Consider the following 20,764-nt stretch of genomic DNA (forward strand, 5'->3'; position numbering starts at 1 on the left):
TTCTGTAAAGACAGGCAATCGCATCTGCATCTTTACCACAATCTTATAAAACTTCAACTCTGTGCTGCTGGTGGAAATGTCCAGACCATCTCACTGACTTTTATGAGGCCTGATCATTCCGTGGATGCTGATTTCATAGCCAGCGTTCTGGTGTGAAGTCTAAGATCCTTCAAGGAAGAGTAACTTCATTACATAGTATATATGGAAAGGATTGGAAAGGTCTATGAATTATTTCTCCACATACTACTACATTTTTAGAGAGTAGCTTTCCAGTTGATGGCTAAGTATATTTCTGCAGAAGCAGAACTGAGCTGCTTAAGTACTAAAAGTGTCCCTTAGATGGTTGTAAAGTCCAGTTGACCTGACTCTGGTAAAAAAAAAAAAAAAAAATTACCTAAGACAAATATTATCATTTTTGATTTGCTCAATTTTCTATTTAAATTTCAGACAGCAAGCACCACTACTTATTTTTTTCCCTTTTAATGATATAAAGAGTAGTCCAGCATGCGTATTTTTATATCATATAAGATTTCCTGGCTTTTCATGTCAAAACAATTTTTGAGGTAGGCCTCTCCCAAATTATGATGTAAATATGAAAATCCTCTATGATATATGGTATGAGTACTGTCATAAGAAATGAAAATTGAAATGAGTGAAGTCAAATAAAATCAGTTTCCCTCTTCCCTTCACCCTCCTATTCCTTATTAATGAACATGATTTCACCTAAGTATATTGGGAATGCCTTAAGAGTAAAAATCACATCTTTTCCATGGAAATATTGGCAGTAAACTCTTCTAATTCTCCTATTTCTTTGATCATTTCTTTTTAGCCTTTCTCTATTTATGTCATGAATATTAGAGCTTCCCAAAATTGCACCCTCTGCCCTTTTTCTTCTCATTCTCTGGCAAACTAATTCACAGCTTTAATGATGCCCTACATGCCGGTGACTCCTAAATTTATGTGTACAGCTCTGACTTTTACTCTGAACTCCAATCACATAAATCTAACTGCCTAAGGGATATTTTCACATGGTGTTTCATCAGTACCTCACACTCCAAATTTCTAAAATACTACTCATTACCACTTCCAAGCTTGGTCGATACCTACTTCGTGTAAATTATATTACATCTCTTCTCTCAAAAACTGTACTTATCAGCCACCTCCAACCCCACATCCTCTCCCCTACTTGGTCTCTCTTTTGTATTCTCTGCCTCACTTGGTAGCCCCACCATTCACCAAGCAACTCGTGCTGAAATCTTAGACTTCTACTTCTCCATCACTACAACAAATCCAAGATACATTGATTTTTACTTCTTAAATCTCTGTTACATCTAGCTCAACCTCACCATCCTCTGGTCCCTCACTCATGGTATGATAAGTGCCAAAGCTTCCTAACCAGCCCCACTCTGTTTTCACACTTACCTGCCATACAACCATCAGGTAGAACTTTATAAAATGCCAATTGACTATATTATTCCCCTTCTTAAGATCTTTTCATGGTTTTCCAATAGTGTCAACTCTAAGCTCCTTAGCCCAGTGTATTAAGCACTTCATGACATGACTCACCCCACATCTCCAGTGCCAGTCCCCACAATTCACTGCTTTGGCCTTTACACTGCAGGAATACCAAATACACTGCCCTTCTCCAAACACACCATGCCTTTGTCCTCGCTGTTTCCTTGGCCTAGAATGTCCTTTCCCTCCTTTTCCCCTGGTGAGCTCCCATCAATCCTTCCACAGACAGCCTGATGATACACTGTCCGCCAGACAGAGTCCTTTGTTTGGGCTCTTTCTGTACCTTGCCCCTACTGCCATTCCAGCATGCTGCATGTTCTTTTAATTACTTGTTCAGATGTCAGCCTCCTCTATTTGATCGTGCTTCCTTAAGGCATGGTCTGTATCCTTTTCATCTTTCTATCCCTAAAGCTGAGTACACCCAAGCTGCAGAAGCAAGGAGGAGGAAGTGAAGAGGATTGAACATTACCAGAAGGCATGTGTTTGGAGAGCTTATGCCAGCACTCTGGGGCCTACATTAAAAAGTACTGCTTAATATAGAAGCCGCGTCTTTTATTAAATTAATTCAAGGGAACCCCAACTTCATAAATAGTAACATACTCTTAAGTTGAGCAGGCAGACTCCTGCCCATTTATTTCTTTAATTAAAACTCTTTGCCTTAAGGCCTTTGGTGAATCTTAGCAACAGCTAAATAGATCAAAATACTCACAGTATACTTTGTTTCTTCCCATTTATCTGAAGCAAGTTAATTAATTGACCAAAATAATTGGTGAATGTGTTATTTAAAAACAAAATTGGTGTTCCCATCCACGATGGTGACAGCAGGCTCCTGAGCTCACTTCCTCCCACAGACACAAATGGAACGATTCCCTCTGAAAGAATCCAGCAACTAGCAGAGCAACTCCTACTATGCATCAGCAAAAGAGAAAAAACCCTTATCAACCTGGGTAGGAAAGGCTGAGGCACTGTCGCCATCTACCCTACCCCCAGAACAGCAACAGACAATGCCAGGGAACTCCCCACTCCCAGCTTCTCAACATCTAGTGCCCCAACTTTTAGGATTTCTATCTGAGGGATGGGTCCCCAAAACTATAGGGCTGAAAGCCAATGCGGCCTTGCTCCCACAAGATCCATCAGACTATACAGAAGAAGCAGCTCTTAATGACGTGCAAAGACTTGTGGAAGTTGTTCCCCAAGCTCAGAACAGAGGCAGCAATCAGAAACGCCCATCTCCCAGACTTCCCCTGAAAGAGACATGTCTGCATTTCTTAAAAGCTGTAGCCTGAAGGTCATACTTCTAATTTAACAAGACTGTCTGTGATGTCTTCCGAGACCTGGGAGGCTGGCAGACACTGATTCATCCTCTCCCTCTACCCTGCTCCAGGTCACTGGTGTCTCCCTGGAAAGAGTTTGTGCACATGGCTGATGCCTGACTTTTGCTGCTGCTGCCACCCAAAGGATACACCCTTGATAGCCTGGCTCTGGTGGCCAGCAGGGCTTGGAGTTCCTGGGTTCAACAGGACTATAGCAAACCAGCTATCCCTCCTGGGCTCAGAGGGAGTGAACATAAACATCTCACAGTGTTTCCCCCAAAAGAGCGAACATAAACACCCATCTCTCAGTGTTCCCCCAAAAGAGATGTTTTTACATACTTATAAGCTGCTGCCTGGTGACCCGGCTTTCAATCAGCCTGCATCAAGGGGCTGCCTAGCTTCCTCTCCTTTGGGACACTGACAGGTCTTGGCATATCCTCAACTATCGGGAGCCACTGAGAACAAAGAAAGTAGCTTGGGTGATCACAAATGTTTGAGAGACAAGCAAGAGCTATGGCGGCTGAATGATAAGGTTCAGAGAACAGACTAGTGATTGGGATGGGGGATGGGGAGGGGAGCAGAGAAAATGAGTGACGGTGGTCCAAAGGTACAAACTTCCAATCATAAGATAAACAATTCCTGGGGATGTAATGGACAGCATGGTGACAATAGCTAAAAATACCATGTTGTATATTAAAAAGTTGTTTAGAGAATAAATCTTATAAGTTCTCATCACACACACCAAAAAAAAGTGTAACTATATGGTAATGAATATCACCTGAACTTATTGTGGGGATCATTTCCCAATATATCCATATATCAAATCATTATGTTGTACACCTTACACCAAAACAATGTCATGTGTCAATTATATCTCAAGAAAGTTGAAAAGCTTTAACTATTGATATCAAACTGGTATTAATTTTGTGCAATTTTGCCCCATGCAGTAACACCCAGCTTAAGAAGGCAATACTATGTTCAAGACTGAAGAAGGAGGCTTGAAAAAATTTAGTTGCAAAAATTTCCCTGATGTTTACCTGACCAAATGCCATGCATATAATGAAAAGGCTGCTGGTGTGGGGGATGGTGGCCACTGGGGTGTTTGCTACCTCCGCATTTTTTCTTTAAAGCAGTTGCTCCTGACATAATACATTAGAAAAAGTGTAAGTTGAATTCATTATCGTAGTAGAGAGTTCATTTTTAACACAAAGCTTGTAATTTAAAAGTATATCATTTTCAACCTCTTGCTGAACTGTTTGGGAATTGAAAGAATCCATCATTAATTTGCCACAGAATCAAGGCAATTACATGGCCAAACTAATCATCCTGATCATGTTCATATCCCTTCCTGGTCACCATTGCCAATTGTGGACATGGTGATTGAACCGCATCATTAATTGAGATGGCCTGGCCCGAAATTAAATTGTAAAACTCTAGTGTGAAATGAAGAACAAGGCATCTGGGTTTGGAAAGAAGAAAATATTTTGTAAGCAACTATGTCCTCTATGAGATACCAGGATCATAGGTAGGATTTACAGATAAAATAAAAATACCTAGTTAAATTTGAATTTCAGGTAAACAACAAATAATATTTTAGAATATCTCAGGCAATATTTGGGAAATACTTATACTAAAAAAATTATGTTTTTTATTTGCAAAATACAGGGTGGGGAAAAAGTAGGTTGGTAGCTGTGAGTACATGAAACAGAGTTTATTACTGTATTATTATTTATTAATTATTGTATTCTTTTTCATACAAACAACTATAAACATACTTTTGCTTCACCCTGCATTTTTATTTCATAATTCTGTATTTTTATTTGCTAAATCTGGGTAACTTGGTAATAGATTAGTTTCTTATCTGTACTTTTTAGAGTTTCTGTGGCATGTATATTGTTGGCAATGAGAAGAAATAACAATTGGAATTAAAAAAAAACAAAACACAAAACAGTTTTAGTTACAAGAAGTATGCCAGCCCTAACCAGTTTGGCTCAGTGGATAGAGCGTCGGCGTGTGGACTCAAGGGTCCCAGGTTCGATTCCGGTCAAGGGCATGTACCTTGGTTGCGGGCACATACCCAGTGGGGAGTGTGCAGGAGGCAGCTGATCAATGTTTCTCTCTCATTGATGTTTCTAACTCTCTATCCCTCCCCTTCGTCTCTGTAAAAAATCAATAAAATATATTTAAAAAAAGAAGAAGAAGAAGAAGAAGAAGAAGAAGAAGAAGAAGAAGCAGCACGCCAGAGATAAGTGATGTGCTTATCTTCTTTCATTAGAGGTTGTCCTTCCTCAGACTCTGGTCAGTGGACCAGGAGCAACAGCCTCACCTGGAGCACATCACAAATGCAGACACAGACACCACCCAGACCTACCAAATCTGAATCACATCTGAACACAGTCCCAGGAGACTTTAATGAGAGGCTCCACTCTACAAGCTCAATGAAAAGCTATCTTCAAAATAACTGAATCCTTTTCGAGAGAAAAAAAATCCTCAACAAGAGTGAAAGGAGAATCTGAGACTGAGTTGAGCAATCTGAACTAAAGCCAAGAACATCAGCGAGAGAGGAGAGGCCTCCCAGGGACAGGAGACCCAGGTACTCAATCTTGTCCATCCCCCACCTCTGTTAGGGCCCAGGCCTAGCGTCCAGGGGCATGGAGAACTGGTGGGGATGGATTTTTGATGTTGTTTTGGAGGGCATGGGATTTTACTGATTTGTAATTTGTTTTGTTTGGGCAAGAGGGCTGATGGGTGTTTCTTGGGCTGTGTTTCTTTTTTTTCCCCTTTTAACTTGAATTTGTCAATACCAATGAATAATCAGTTAAAACAGGTGAGATCTACTCTAGGTAAGATTATTAAAATTCTTCTTTTAATGAATTATAAATGCCAATATATATATATATATACCCAGCAACCAAACGGCAGAATGGCCAATCACTATGATGCTCACTGACCACCAGAGGGCAGACACTCAACATAGGAGTTGCCCCTGGTGGTCAGTGCGCTCCCACAGTGGGAACGTCACCCAGCTGACTGGGATGAGCGGTGTTCTCACTGCAGGAGCAACTGCTCAAGGGGCAGATCCACAGCTGCTCAGCTCACCAGGATGAACGGCGCTCGCACAGTAGGCCAATCCCCACAAGCCAAGCCCCCCACCAGTGCACGAATCTGTGCACGGGGCCTCTAGTATTTAATAAACATGGACAAATTTGGTCAACCACCAAATACTTCCAAATTATCTCACAATTAGTAATGGACTCCCCTTTGTACTAGCACATCTTGCCACATGCTGGAAAACTAGAGACCATGTGAAAAAGAAGCATAATGTCAAAGCCCATCTTCTGAGGTACACAAGTTCCAGAGAATGAGCCAAAGACACAGGACCAACTCCTGAAGGTGGCTGTCCCCATCTCACCATAGCACTTCCACCTTGGAGGCCACCTCAACTCCGTCCCTCCTTCCCCATTACTTTGTGTGGGCATTAGAGCATAGATCGGTAGCCAAGTGTGAGCCATGGATTTTGTTGCTGCTCTTGTTATTCATTTATTTCTTTATTATCCATTTCTCTCACCAGAATATAAATTCCATGAGAGCAGGAGTTTCATCTGACTCATTCATGAGTGTACCACAGTGCCCGACACCCAGAAGGCACTCCACAAACATTTGTAGAAGAAATGAATAAAGATGTCCTACAGCTAGGAAAACACGGTGTTCTCTCTGGTCACTGCTTATTAATTTTATGTTTTTTCATTCATCAATCACAGACTTGGACTTTAGTCTAATATCTTGAATACATTTTTGCTTCATTTTTCAGTAGATAATGCCTGATTTTGTCTTGTAGCTTGGAGTAGAAACTTTTATAATAATAATTCTGATACCATTTCAGAGGCTAAGTAAGTTGCTTCTCACTTTCATTAGCTGCAGTGATATTCTGATCACCCCATGCTATAGTCTCAGAAAAGGGAAGAAGGAGAGTTCTGGAAAACAGTTGTTTTTCTCCTCTTTCTAGAAAAGCACTCGAGATCAAAGGCACTATAAAATAAATTCATAATGGTGTGCGCACACACACACTCACACACACACCTCCAGCCTTTCTAAATGTTCTGCAAAGAGGCAAGGACATTTCTGGGACTGTGTGAGGAGAGTCCCCTTGCAATCTCATAGCACTCCCAGGGCCTGATTTCACAGACACACTCTGGCAGAATGGAAAATGGAACAGATTTGGGGAAGGCAGAACAGTTTCCAGAGATACAGGATGAGTGACAGGAAATACATCAATCAACACACTTGCTACTCAGGCAGGGTTCAAAACAATTGGTGTTTGCACTCAGTTTCCCAATGAAATCTTGGGCAACTCAATTAACCTCTTTCTGCCACATTCTCATCACTTGTAAATTGAGTACAACAATCTATCTATCTAGCTGAGATTGCACAGGGATTTGGTAATAAATGAGAGTAGACAGCTCTATGTGTGATACCTAATAATATTATATTAACTAGCATGAAATCATGGGGCTACAAGGACTCAAAAGGTCAATCTAGTCCTTTCACTCGGGACACAATGAAGCCATTCCAGAGGGATTAGATGTAATCCTCTTTTTAAAAAAGTGTCTGTATAAAGAAATTCCCAGAAAACACCCCTTTGTTCATTTATAATGACTCAATCCTGCACCCTTAGCACACGGTGCTTCTGCCCTTCACTGATGAATACAGTAGCATCCTGGTTTAGAGCATGGGAATTAGAGACAGGATGACTTACGTCCCACTGGACTCCACTCTGTCCTGGCTACATGACTTTGAGCAAGTTACGACCTTAACTTCCTCAAGCCTCGGTTTCTCCTCTAATTGTGCCACTGACCCCATAAGGTTGGCGTCAGGACAAGTGAGTAAACAAGTATGGCATGTTTCACAGTGCCTGGCTCATGATTTGTGTACCAAATCACCAGTAACATGATTTTCTGGCTGAATAACCCTGGCCCCTATAATTTTTATTGACAGTATAACTTAAAATGTTAATCATTTCATTTTTATGATAGTGCTGCAAACTGTAGAAAGCAGCTAACTGTGCGGAGCAGCTTGGGGAGATTTCTTCATTGCTTCTGGGATGCGAGGGGAAGGCTGGGTGACGTGCTTTGGAAGGCACTGGCTCTCTCAGCAGCAACAAAGATCCTCCTATTTCTCAAGTGCTGTGGAAACAGAGCCAGGGGAGTGTAAGGGACCATAGAGAATTTGGGCAATGCATACATGGGCAGTAACCCAGATGTCGGGAGAGTAGTGACCCTTCCCCCAATTTTTAGATATCAATGTAAACACCCTGGGGTCCTGGTGCTTCCCAGGGAGCAGGAAGTTACCCCTACAGTGTTCCTGAACACATGAGTATATGGCTGAGGTTATACCATTTGAGCATGGGGGCTTTACCAATTTACCAAGCGCTTTCACACTCCGAACCTCCTCCGGCCCTGGTAAAATGCCAGTGTGAAAGAAAATTATCCCTCTTCTAATGCAGTGAATGCAAAGGCTCATGGAGCTTAAGTGTCTTGCCTGGGGTCTCTACATTCCAATCTGCATACTTCCTACTATGCCTATGACTCACTGCATCCAAGATCTTTTAGCCTAACCTTGAAATCCAGCATTGCCATGTGAGAGTGTATTCCAATGTGAAAGAGAAGCCACATTAATAAATGGGCCTGTAGGATACAAAACTGCATCTTCAGCATATTTATAGAGTTATGTTGCAAAAAACTTGAAGCTATGCAGAGAAAAAAAATCTTCATGTATATTACAGCAAAAGGGTAAAGGCAAGTGGGCTTAGGTGGTAGGTGGTAGGCAGATTATTTTTATACTTTTTTTACATTCAAAAATTTATTTAATGACACACATGTTATGCTTACAGTGGGAAATATGAGTAATAATTTTTTTCAGGTAGCTTTAGAATCAAATAATTCTCCAACAGCAAGGCAGCTTCTTGTAGGAAATTATATCTGTATATATATATATATATATGTATATATATATATATATATATACACATACATATATATATATCCCCTTTATCTCCTCAACCACTCATTGTTGACCTAGCTATTAAATCAAATTATTCAGGATGACATCAATTTTCTATAGATATGCCAAGGCAATGACAGGAATCACTTCTAAATTTTGACAGAAGTCCAGATTTTGCCCTGAAGGAACAAATTCATATTCCGAGTAGCAAATTAGAAGAAATAATAAATGGAATTCTACATGAGCACTGACTCTTTCTTAGCTCCTCATACTGGCCTCTGAAAGAATTCCTGTCTGGAACTTCTGAGTATAACTTTGGGGACAGTGTGGGGTGAAAGGAAACAGCTCTTTCAGATCATCTATTCCTCACAAAGGCAAGGAGAATATCAGTGGGGCCCTCTTTGGCATGTCAGCCTTCTACTTCATCCATGAGCATCCCAGAACCGTACTTATATGAAAACACAGAACTTCCTGGCTGTGGCTTCACCTCACAGAATCTCTGAAGTAGTAAGGCCAGAAGGTTCCTAAGGTTTTCTCAAATCATGATCACTCACCTTCACACAGCCCAGTGTTCTCCAAGTAAAACTGGGCTCTACAGTGAGACAGACACTCGCCCGAGCTGATGTTCACACCAGACAGCTGCTCGGCTTGCAGTCCTTCCTCTGGCTTCTTGCACTGGGTACAGTGAGAGCGCTCTGGACCCACACAAGTCAGACAAGAGGAATGACAGGCTGCCAAAAGGAAAAGAATGCAGAAAACAATCCCAGGGTCATATATAGGTTGCAACCAATGGGGGGGGGGGGGCTATCATTAAATCAAAACCACTAAGAGAAGTTCACCAGATACATCCTTCCAGAATATTGTTTTTCTAGTGTGCTAAGTTCACCAGATACATCCTTCCAGAATATTGTTTTTCTAGTGTGCTATACCAAAACACAAGGTGATAATAATAATACTTGCGAAAGGCAAAATGAGGGTGAGACTAACTAGTCATATCTCTCAGGTCCTGTAAGAGCTGCCTAGCTAGATTAAAAAGAAAAACAAAACACAACACAAGAATAACAGCAAAATGGACAATATTGGCTTGGTTCTCCAGAGAAACACATTTACTGAATGGCGATTTAACATTATGTCTTCAGTTTTTATTGAAGATTTTAAGAAGCATTCACATAAAGGCTATTGCTGTGTTTTTTGCAAACATGGTCATTGTGATATTGTCCATTATGCTATTCATCACCCAGTATATAGGGGTCCAGACAACAAATTCCCTTTAGAATTTATGAGAGAAAAGGCTGCTCTTATAAACAAGGAAGAGGCCTCTTTTGAGCAGCCACAATAATTTCATAATCCATCACAGCTCCTTGTTTTCCCTGGCTACTGGTAGAAATCAGAGCCAAATGGAGTACATGAGTTCTCTCAGGCCCACATTTTATACAATTAGCTTTCCTGTTCTTTAAAAGACTCACTACATTCTCCTTTTCATAATATTTATTGCAGCTGCCTGTTTTAAAAACGTTTTGCTTGTAACTATTCTGAAGCTCTTTTCTAAGGTGCCCTGTGCATAAATAAATATAAGTTAATTTCATTTGAAGTGTTTGCTCCCAACGCTCTAGTTCCAAAAAGCTGAAATGTTACTGCCCTCCAAAGGAGCCCAAAGCCTTTCTTGGCAAACAGCTATTTAAGATTTTCCATTTTCCTCAGCCCAGAGGCAGTGCTGGTGACGCTCAGTGCGCTCGGCAGTATCATTAACAAAAAGAGCTTCTTCAGGGAAAAGCAAAATGAAGACTAAGGGAGACATTAGCCATGCTAGAAGAATAGAAAAGCGAGGAAATGAGAATGGTTCTAACGCATGGCAAAGGAAACGGCATTCCTCTGAAGGATGGCCAAAAACATCATCAACCTGTGGGAGTCTTCACAGATATTGAAATGTAATTTTTCAGATTATCTCTTGGTAAGAAAAAAAAGCATATACTGTATATATTGCCATATAAGACAGTGATGGCGAACCTTTGGAGCTCGATATGTCAGCATTTTGAAAAACCCTAACTTAACTCTGGTGCCGTGTCACATATAGAAATTTTTTGATCTTTGCAACCATAGTAAAACAAAGACTTATATTTTTGATATTTATTTTATATATTTAAATGCCATTTAAGAAAAAAAAATCAACCAAAAAAATGAGTTCGCGTGTCACCTCTGACACGCGTGTCATAGGTTCGCCATCACTGATATAAGATATACCAGTGGAAAAGCTGAACTGAAAAGTAACTTAGGTCCTGGTCAGGGAGTTCAGTTGGTTAGGGCCCTGGATTTGTGCATAAGATTCCCGGTCAGGGTATATACAAAAATCAACCAATGAATGCATAAATAAGTGGAACAACAAATCAATGTTTCTCTCTCCCTTTCTCTCTCTAAAATCAATCAATAAAAATATAGTAACTTAAATCTAAGTCCTTTTAGATGGGAAAGTCTCTTAAGAATACGATGACACCAATGATACCTTTGCAGATCCCGTGGTCGGGGTAGAAGCCCACTCCACAGTTGGGCAGGCAGTGGCCTTGGCGCAGAGCCCGAGAGTGGGTGCAGGCTGTACAGTGAGAGGCCCTGGGTCCAGAGCAGCTGGCACATGAGTTATGACATACTGAGGAAGAGAGTGAGAGATGAGCACAAAGGGACCCAAGTGACTTTAGAGCCCACTTCTTGGCTGGGTTCGGTATGTGCTGGGAAGCCCTCTCCTCCATCACTCTCAATCTCTTTTTAGCTCTCACACTAAATCAAAAGAAAAGATGTGTTAGGGGGTGATTATATCTCTAGAACTGCCCACATTGCCCAATTACCCACTTTTATCCATGCTATACCTATTTATATCTATACTTACTACTAGTTATCCTTTATTTAGTATTTGTATTAAGTGTTTTATACACATTACCACTTTTAATCTTCACAGTAATATTAAGAGATAGGTATTCTTAACACTAGTGGCCTGGTCATGAAATTTGTGCACAGAGGGGGTGAGGGGGTCCCTCAGCCCAGCCTGCACCCTCTCCAATCAGAGACTCCTTGGGGGATGTCTGACTGCTGGTTTAGGATATCCCTCTCACAATCTAGGACCTCTGGCTCCTAACTGCTCACCTACCTGCCTGCCTGATTGCCTCTAACTGTCCTCCCCTGCCAGCCTGATCTCGCCCCCAACTGTCCTCCCCTGCCAGCCTGATTTTGCCCCCAATGGCCCTCCCCTGCCAGCCTGATCTTACCCCATCCCCAACTTCCCTCCCCTGCCAGCCTGATCTTGCCCCAACTGCTCTCCCCTGCTGGCCTGATCACCCCTAACTGCCTCTGCCAGCCTGATTTTGCCCCCAACAGCCCTCTCCTGCCAGCCAATTTGGTTCTGATTGGTCAGTTTCTATGTTAATCAGCGTCGAAAGCTCCGCCTCCTAGGCAGCCATTGGCTCCTCACAGTTCACCCAGATTTGGTTCTCATTGGTCGGTTTCTATGCCAGTCAGCGTCTCTGGGCCTATCTCTAGGCCTGATAAGAGAGGTGGGGCTGATCAGCAGCCCCCACGAAGGCCAGCTACTGGCGAAGCCCGGAGAGAGAGAGAGGCAATGGCTAATCAACAGCTACCATGGAGGCTACGGATCACACCCTGCTCTCTCTCCAGGCCTGATTTGCAGCTCTCTCAGCAGTCAGTGCTGGATTGCTGTACCCGCACCAGTGGCAGTCAGTGCTGGGTTGCCATACCCACCCAGCACTGACTGCAGGACTAACTTCCAGTGTTTGGTCGAGCCTTCGGTTGGTTGCTACGGACCTTGGGTTTTTATATATTAGGACCATTTTAAAGATGAAGAAACTGGTCTTGGGAAGTTAAAATATTTACCTAAGATCACAGGTAATTAGTAGCACGGCTGGAATTTAGCCCTGGGTTTGCCTGAATCTAAAATTGCCCATCTGAATAGGGGTGAGTAGAAAGTTCATAGGTTTGAGTGTTGGGAGCAGTGGAATTTTGACTGTCATGTCCATGAATTTATCTATGCCCTTCGCCATGTCTGGGTATCTCCAGGCCTAGTTTCCTTGGCTTACACACTGTGAGAAGTTGGACTAAATGATTACTTAAGGTACCTTCAACTGAATATTCTGAGACTCTAAGTAAGAATTACATTTAAGAATCTGACCACTACATATGACAATGTCAGACACACACATCTCCTTTAGTCCTGGGTGGTGGGCAAAACATAGGTTAACAGTTGGGAGTATGTGAAACACAGAGTTTATTCCTGTACTATTATTTATATATTAATTATTGCATTATCATTTATTATTATTATTAACCTACTTTTGCTTGCCCCTGTAGTATTTATAAATGCCACCTAAGGAATGATTCTGTCATACCTTTGATCTAAGTTGGTGATGGTTTACAAGTACACAAGTACACTATGAAGGTCTTAAAGATGTTCTTGGCATTTCAAAAAGACCAAGTGATCTCTAATGATTGATTAATATATATATATATATATATATATATATATATATATATATATATATATATATATGTTTTTTAATATTTAATCACTCTAGTATCTCAGCATCCACCCATGTCTCCCATTCCCATACCACATACATGTAGATTCTGTAATGAAAAAGCTATTCCTTTTGACATTTTCCCATTAGACACACAGATTCCAAAGTGAACAGATACAACTCCCAGTCTAGTCAATGATGACTATGACAATGATGGCCCATGTCTTACCTTTGCATCTGCCAGTGGCATCAGCATAATATCCACCAGGGCATTCAGAAATGCACTTGCCATCATGCAGCACTGCCTTCTCAGCACAGGTAAGGCATCTGGGACTATTGGGGCCACAACTTTCACAGGATTGGTCACAAGCTAAGGGAGAGGAAAACCCATTAGAGAAAGTCAATAGTGAGCCAACAGAGCAGAGAAGTCTATTCATTACAACGTCCACAGTTGGTATCGACATAGTAATCTCATTCTCTGACTGCTCAACTGAGTGCTGTTTCCTTGATTCCAATATTTCAAAAGATCTGCATTTTCCGTCTTCACAGTTGAAGAACCAAAGAATTATTCATTGCACTAAGCATAACAAATACTCTGAGGCATTCCACCCGCCTCCAGTGTATCCAATTTAATATAGGATTTAAAGTTAAAGTGGCCCCAGAGATAGAGTTGCCAGATTTAGCACATAAAAATACCAAATGCCCCGTTTAATTTGAACTTCAGATAAATAATGAATAATTAGTTAGTTTAAGTTTGTCCCAAATATTTCATCTTTTATCTGGCAACCCTAGTTGGGGAGAGAATTCAGAAACTCAGAGTTCTTCTAAGCAAGGTTATGCTACAAAAATGTTAAGTTGTTGAACTCTCTCAATCTTCCAGGATCTACTCATTCACTTATGCATTTATATGAAAGGTCAGGAAAGGGTTTGTATAATAGCGACCCTTGAATATTGTCTTGGGAAGTGAATCAGAGTGTGCTCGGCTAATGGGAATGGCCTCAGCAGCAAGGCAAGGGAAGGTCCAGGGCCTGGCAAAAGTTTGGGCTGTCCAGAGAAAAAGCAGCTCCATTCAGCTGGAAAAGTGGACAGGGCCAGACGATATAAACTTGTATGCCAGACTCTACAGTCTAGATCTCATCTTTATGGAAGGAAGGCAGCAGGAGCCCTTGCCAAGTTTTGATTACAATAGAAACATCGCCATGTTGGGTATAAGAAAGATTAGTTTGGCTTCAGTTTAGAGGATAGTTTGGAGAGGTGATGAAGGAGAGTTGGGGGTCTAGCTGGAAGACTATGGCCATGCTCACAGAACAAGATGATCAGGGATTGAACCAAGGCTGTGGAGAAGATGATAGATTTGAGGCCTGTGTAGGCGAAAGTGTCTCAGATGGACTCCAGGGGTCTGGCTTAGGGGATGAGTGATGCCACTCACAGAATGCAAGAAGGAGAATGGTCGTGAGGATTCTCATGGGCTGTTTTGGATAGGTGCTGTCCAGGAAACAGCCCGATTTATAGTTCTGGAGCTCTGGGGGAGATCTGGGGGTCATCACATATAGGTAGTTGCTGAAATCAGAAGTTAGTTGATTTATTCAGGAAAAGCATAAAGGATAAGGCAGTAGTAGTCAGGGATCTGAGAGCACCAACATTTAACGGAAAAAGAAAAAACTAGCAAATGTCACCAAGAAGAAATGACACAAAGGTAGAAGAGAAAACAGGAGTGTGATGGCTGAGAAGCTGAGGGGAAAAAAGTTTCAAGAAGGGAGTGATTAAAGTGCAGAAAGCACAAATAAAGTCTGAACATGGTTCACTACACTAAGGCATTGAGATCTGGGTAACCTGTACCACTACCATTTAAGTGGAGTCATTAGAATGAAAGTGAAGGCTATGATTATTAACTGTTCTCTTAAAGGCTCCTGGCTGTGAATGGATGGGGACAGAGAGAGAAATAATTAAAAGGGTAAGAGGATGTTTTGTCTCTCCAATATTGTAAAAGCTCAAGGCAAGTATAGACCCAAGGAAAGGTTTTTAAAAGTGAAGAGTTTAAATAATTCTTCAAAGAATACCTAGGAGGAAAAGGGACTGTACATTCAAAAGTACAGAAGGAGAGATTAGCCTTGGACAGTCCAGAAGAAGCCCTCCTTTCCTGAGAGTGAAAGAAGGCAGGTGAGGGTAAATGCACCAGCAGGTAAGTCTGGGACTCCATCTACTCTATACCCATTGGTTAAATACTTTAAAAACAAAACAGACCTTCTCACTATTAGAGAATCAATGCTGAGATCTATTTTATCTGTTCTTTTCATCCACTTACACCATGCTAATCTCCTGAAAAACATTTTAAGACCTAGGGAAATAAGATGCAAACAATAGGGCCAAATGTTCCATCCTGCATTCTGGAGGATTCAGCATCTCACTAAAAGCAAATGTGTAAGGCAAGATAATATTCAGTAAATGGACAAAGACAATGATCTCTATACCAAAGAAAAAGAAAATCACCCTCTCAACTCATAACTGGAACAAAGAAGCAAAAATAAATCTGAAAAGCATCTTTCCACCCACACTCCATAAAAATCTCCAAAGTTTCTAATTCTGGAACTGGCATCTCAACAGAACAGAACAATCTTTAAGCTAAGTGGATTTCCCCAGAAATAAACAGTAGCAGAAATTTTTAAAAAATGTAGAGTTGACCAACAATAAAAACATTGTAAGTCAAACATTTTTTAAGACCCATCTAATGTAATACTTAAAGTGTAATTTGCAAATTTACATAAAATTATTAGGAAAATGTCATTTTCTCCCAAACTAGTCTATAACTTCAATACAGTATTAATAAAAATTCCAGCTGTATTTTATTAGGAATTTAATAAACATGTTCTAAAGCCCATAAATAACTAAGTCAACTTTGAAACTGAAGAGACAAGAAAGGGAAAATTTACCCAATCAGATATTGAGACATACTGCAAAGCAACAGAAATCAATGAAAACATAAAACAAAACAATGTGATAATGTACAGGACAGAAATTTAGACTACTGGAATAGCTCAGAGACAGACACAGAAATTTAATCTATACTAACAAAAGGGTAATATGCTAATTAGACCGGACATCTTATGGACAAAGTCACAGCGGCTGCTGCTGCTGTGAGGACTGGGCCGAGGCTTAGGCAGCCACAGCAGCTGGCAGTGGCAGCGGCAGCGGCAGCAGCACAATGGGAGCGTCGCCTTCCCCTGATCGGCCTGGTAGCCTCCTGTAGAGGGAGGCCAGAGGCAGCAGCAGCAAGGGGGTGATGGGGGCGGTGCCTTCCCATGATCATCAGCCGCAGAGAGAGGCCAGATTGCGGTTTAGACTAAGGTATCAATAGGACATCCCCTGAGGGCTCCCAGACTGTGAGAGGGGGCAGGCCAGGCTGAGGGACCCCCCCCCCCCACCAGTGCACAAATTTTCATGCACCGGGCCTCTAGGATACAATAAAGATCAATGGAGATGGTTAGACTGAATTACTAGATGATCTTGGGAAAACTGGATCATGAAATGAAGAAAAATAAAACTGGATCCCTACTTAAACCCATATCCATAAGTGGACTCCAGGTGGTTCAAAAAAGTAAGTTAAGATAAAACTGTCTGGTTAACAGAAGAAAATGTAGAATAATTTCTTTGTGAACTTGAGCAGAAAAAAAAAGACAATTCAAGTTCAAAATGGACAGAATTCTTTTTGAAAATTCAAAATCAAAATGTTGAAGTAAAAAATGATGAATTAAAATGTTCTGTTCAACAAAGGGCACCATAGTAACAGCTAAAAGGTAAAAAATTGGGAAATATTTGCATATTTGAGACTGAAAAGAGTTAATACCTATAACATACAAATAATTCCATAAAACCAATAACCAAAAGGCAGAAAGGCCCTCCATAAAACAATGGGGAAAACATTGTAAAATTCAATTTATAGAAGAGGAAACACAAAAGTCCAAAAGGAGTTGAAGATATTTTCAAGCTCATTAATAATCAAAAGGATGCAAATTAAAATGGGATGTCCCTGTATACCTATTGACCAGAAAAAAATCTAAAGCTCGATAATGCCAAGTGGTAGTAAGGATGTGGGAATGGGAGATCTCATGCTTTGGGTTATAGATTGTGGTGAGCGACCTGGCACTACTTAGTCATAGGGAATATTCAGAGTCAAGAAGTAATAGTGTCAACAATAAAAATAAAGATATATATATATATATATATATATATATATATATATATGTACATATGTAGGGAGTGGCTCTAGAATTAAGCCTCAGATTGACCTGTGGCAGAGCCACAAACAAGTCCCAGCTTAGAGGGCAGAGCCCTCTTAGCTTAATTAAGCTTAACCTTATAGCACCCCCTAGATCCTTCCTGGGTAGCTAATGGGCTGTGGGAGGTGCACCAAGTGCTGCCAAAACAAGTGAAACTCAGAAGAACATTGTAATTATGTTGACCACTACCTTGTTTTTCTCTGACTATAAAATAAAGCTTCAGCTTGCTGACTGGATCCTTCTCTGTGGCCTCATTCAGGCACAGGAGATCCATGGAGCCCCAGCTTATTCTCTTTGTCTGTCTTTTCTTTAATCCTTCACCGCCCCTCCTCAGGCTCACTGAACCCTTGGTTGTGTTGGCATGGCACATACATATATATATATACACATATATACAGAAACCAACGATTCTGCTCCTGGGTTAGCCATTCCAGAGAACCTCCCACGCAGTTCATGAAGGGACATTTTTGCAGCTATTTGCTAGTGCTCTCTAGTGACGGCACATGGATGGAAGAAACACAGGGAGTCCATCACTGGGGAGTAGATGTATGAGCTGTGGGGATGGAGACCAGGGAGGACTATGCAGCAGCAAGAAGCAAAGGGCTAGATGATAAAGTAACATGGATGAATCTTAAAAACATAATGCTGAGAAAAAAAGGAAGAGAACAACATGACTTCTATAACATGATATCATTAAATATACATGCACACACAGTTACCTTTGTTGGGGTATCAATCCTCCCCATGAAGTCAAAATCCACATGGAATGTTTGACTCCTCCAAAACTTAACTACCCTAAGTATCTGCGGGGAATTGGTTTCAGGACCTCCACAGACACCAAAATCTGCAAATGCTCAGGTTCCCTACATACACTAGCATGGATCAATGCATACAGTTAGTCCTCAGCATCCCAACCATGGATTAAAAACAGTACAGGTTATTTATTGAAAAAAAATCCGCATATAAGTGGACCCACACAGTTCAAGCCTGTGTTGTTTGAGGGTCAACTGTTCTCAAAAGGATATTACTCTGTTTATATAAAAACAAAAAGATTAAAAAATAAAATAAAATAGTTGCCTAGGTGAAAAAGGGAAAGGAAAATAAAAGGGGGAAAAAGGCAGAAAAATGGAGAGAACAGTTAACAGAAACCTCTGAACTGCTTTGATTTATGTTAGCTACAGTCATGAAAGCCTTCTTAATAACACAAGTACTTAAATAACTAAAGAATGAGGAGGTTTGTCCTTTGAGTTTCCCCACCCTTTATATCTAATATTTGTAAAACTCAAAGCATGTACCACAGATGAACGTGGTTACTGTAAATTCTTTCAACGAGGACATTCCATCATTCATAACAGGTTATTCTGGATTGTTTTCAGCACTTGACCTTGAGATTGCTACAGATATGAGCTGGTTGGTTATAAATTATTAAACTAACACCAGCCGGTCTTTATCTTGAATAGCACTAATCTGAATTGGAAATGAGTCAGCATTATCAGCATCAGACATCATAATTAACATTCTGATACCAATCAGTGACTTGGTTCACCGCTCTTGAGGAAATATTATTTGAACATTTCTGAAAGCACTTGATAAAAACTTAGAAAACTCTGAAAAGTGTAAATTCTAATCTTGTTTATCAAAAGGCATGTTGGTGAAGGCCAGTTGCGTTACAGAGTCTGTGCTAAGGCAGTGGTAGACAAATCATGGCTCGCGAGCCACATGCGGCTCTTTGGCCCCTTGAGTGTGGCTCTTCCACAAAATACCACGTGCTGGCGTGCACATACAGTGCTATTGAAACTTCGTGGCCCATGCGCAGAAGTGGGTTTTCGGAAAGGAGATAGACGAAACAAGTATACAAGAGGAGTGTGGATGGGAGAGTTGGAAGGGGTCGACCTCGGCAAACATACTTCAATCAGATTGAGGACATTTTTAGCAAAGGCCAACTTAGGAGTACCCTAATTAAGTTAATAACAATGTACCTACCTATATAGTTTAAGTTTAAAAAATTTGGCTCTCAAAAGAAATTACAATCGTTGTACTGTTGATATTTGGCTCTGTTGACTAATGAGTTTGCCGACCACTGATCTAAATGAGACTCAACTGGGCTGACTGGGCACTTCAAGTCTCTGCCACATAACTGTTCCATGTCAGTAGGCTACCTCAGGAATGTCCTCATGGAGATGACAGAAACACAAGAAAGAGCAAGGCCTCTCAAATTGTAGACTTAGAACCACCATACTTGCACGTCTGCTTCATTCTATTACCCAAAGCGAGGCACATGGTCAAGTCCAAAGACAGAGGCAGAGGACACTTCAAAGTTAAGTGCCCAAGGGGGTGGATGCAGAGAGGGTAAAAGATCATTCAACCCATCAGCAAGACCTATCAATTCTACCTTAGAAATACTTTCCACACCTGTCCCATACTCCTTCTATCTTATTGCTACCACCACTTCAGTTCACCATGATCTCGCTTACTATCACCACCTGGCTGCTCTGTCCAAATCTTTCTTGTCCATTCCTTCTCAGACCATTCTCAATGCAGCAACGAGAATAAACTTAAAAAGAAAACCTGCTGTGACCACTCATTTAATTAAGTCTGCCAAATGGTTTCCTCTTGTTCTCAAGATAAAGGTGAAAATCCTAAGGCCTGAATTGTTTTCAATTTTCAATTCAGGGGTCATTTTAAAGCAAATAGGTGAACCTGGTGACAGGGAGAAAGAGAGTGAAGAGGGAGTGTGGGAAAGAGAGGGTCTGTAATGACTTCCATGTGAGGACAGCCTGGGACCCCTTTCTCCAACCTCATCTCCTTCCATCCTTTCTTTCACTTTATGGATGGAACACATCATAATTCCCCAACCTGTACACTATTTCAAGCCTCTGAGGTCTTACTTTTGCATCCAAGTAGAGTTGTTTATTCCTCCTTTTGGTATGGATTGAAAACCCCTGTGCCTTTCTCCTTTCCTTCTTCCAGGGAAAAAGAAGAGAGGCAAAGAGCACAGATTGGTTTGGCTAAGTGGATAGAGCGTTGGCCTGTGGATTGAAGGGCCTGAGGTTCGATGCCAGTTAAGGACGAGGTGGGAGGGGGAGAGGGAGCGGAGGGGGAGAGGAAGGCCTACTCTTGCACAAATTTTATGCATCAGGCC

General features: G+C 41.2%; 1 protein-coding gene across 1 annotated transcript in view; it reads right to left on the bottom strand.

Moving 5' to 3' along the window:
• Positions 1-20,764, bottom strand: part of FRAS1 (Fraser extracellular matrix complex subunit 1) — a gene marked incomplete at its 5' end in the record, with an annotated part of 444,917 nt that overhangs the window by 199,010 nt on the left and 225,143 nt on the right. Inside the window, 3 exons of the mRNA XM_081100823.1 lie at positions 9,383-9,559; positions 11,329-11,469; positions 13,575-13,715. Coding sequence (XP_080956949.1) covers positions 9,383-9,559; positions 11,329-11,469; positions 13,575-13,715 — 459 coding nt within the window. The remainder of the gene's footprint in view (positions 1-9,382; positions 9,560-11,328; positions 11,470-13,574; positions 13,716-20,764) is intronic.

Source organism: Myotis nattereri (assembly GCF_964212035.1).
Source record: "Myotis nattereri genome assembly, chromosome: 1".
In the NCBI taxonomy this organism is placed as follows: domain Eukaryota; kingdom Metazoa; phylum Chordata; class Mammalia; order Chiroptera; family Vespertilionidae; genus Myotis; species Myotis nattereri.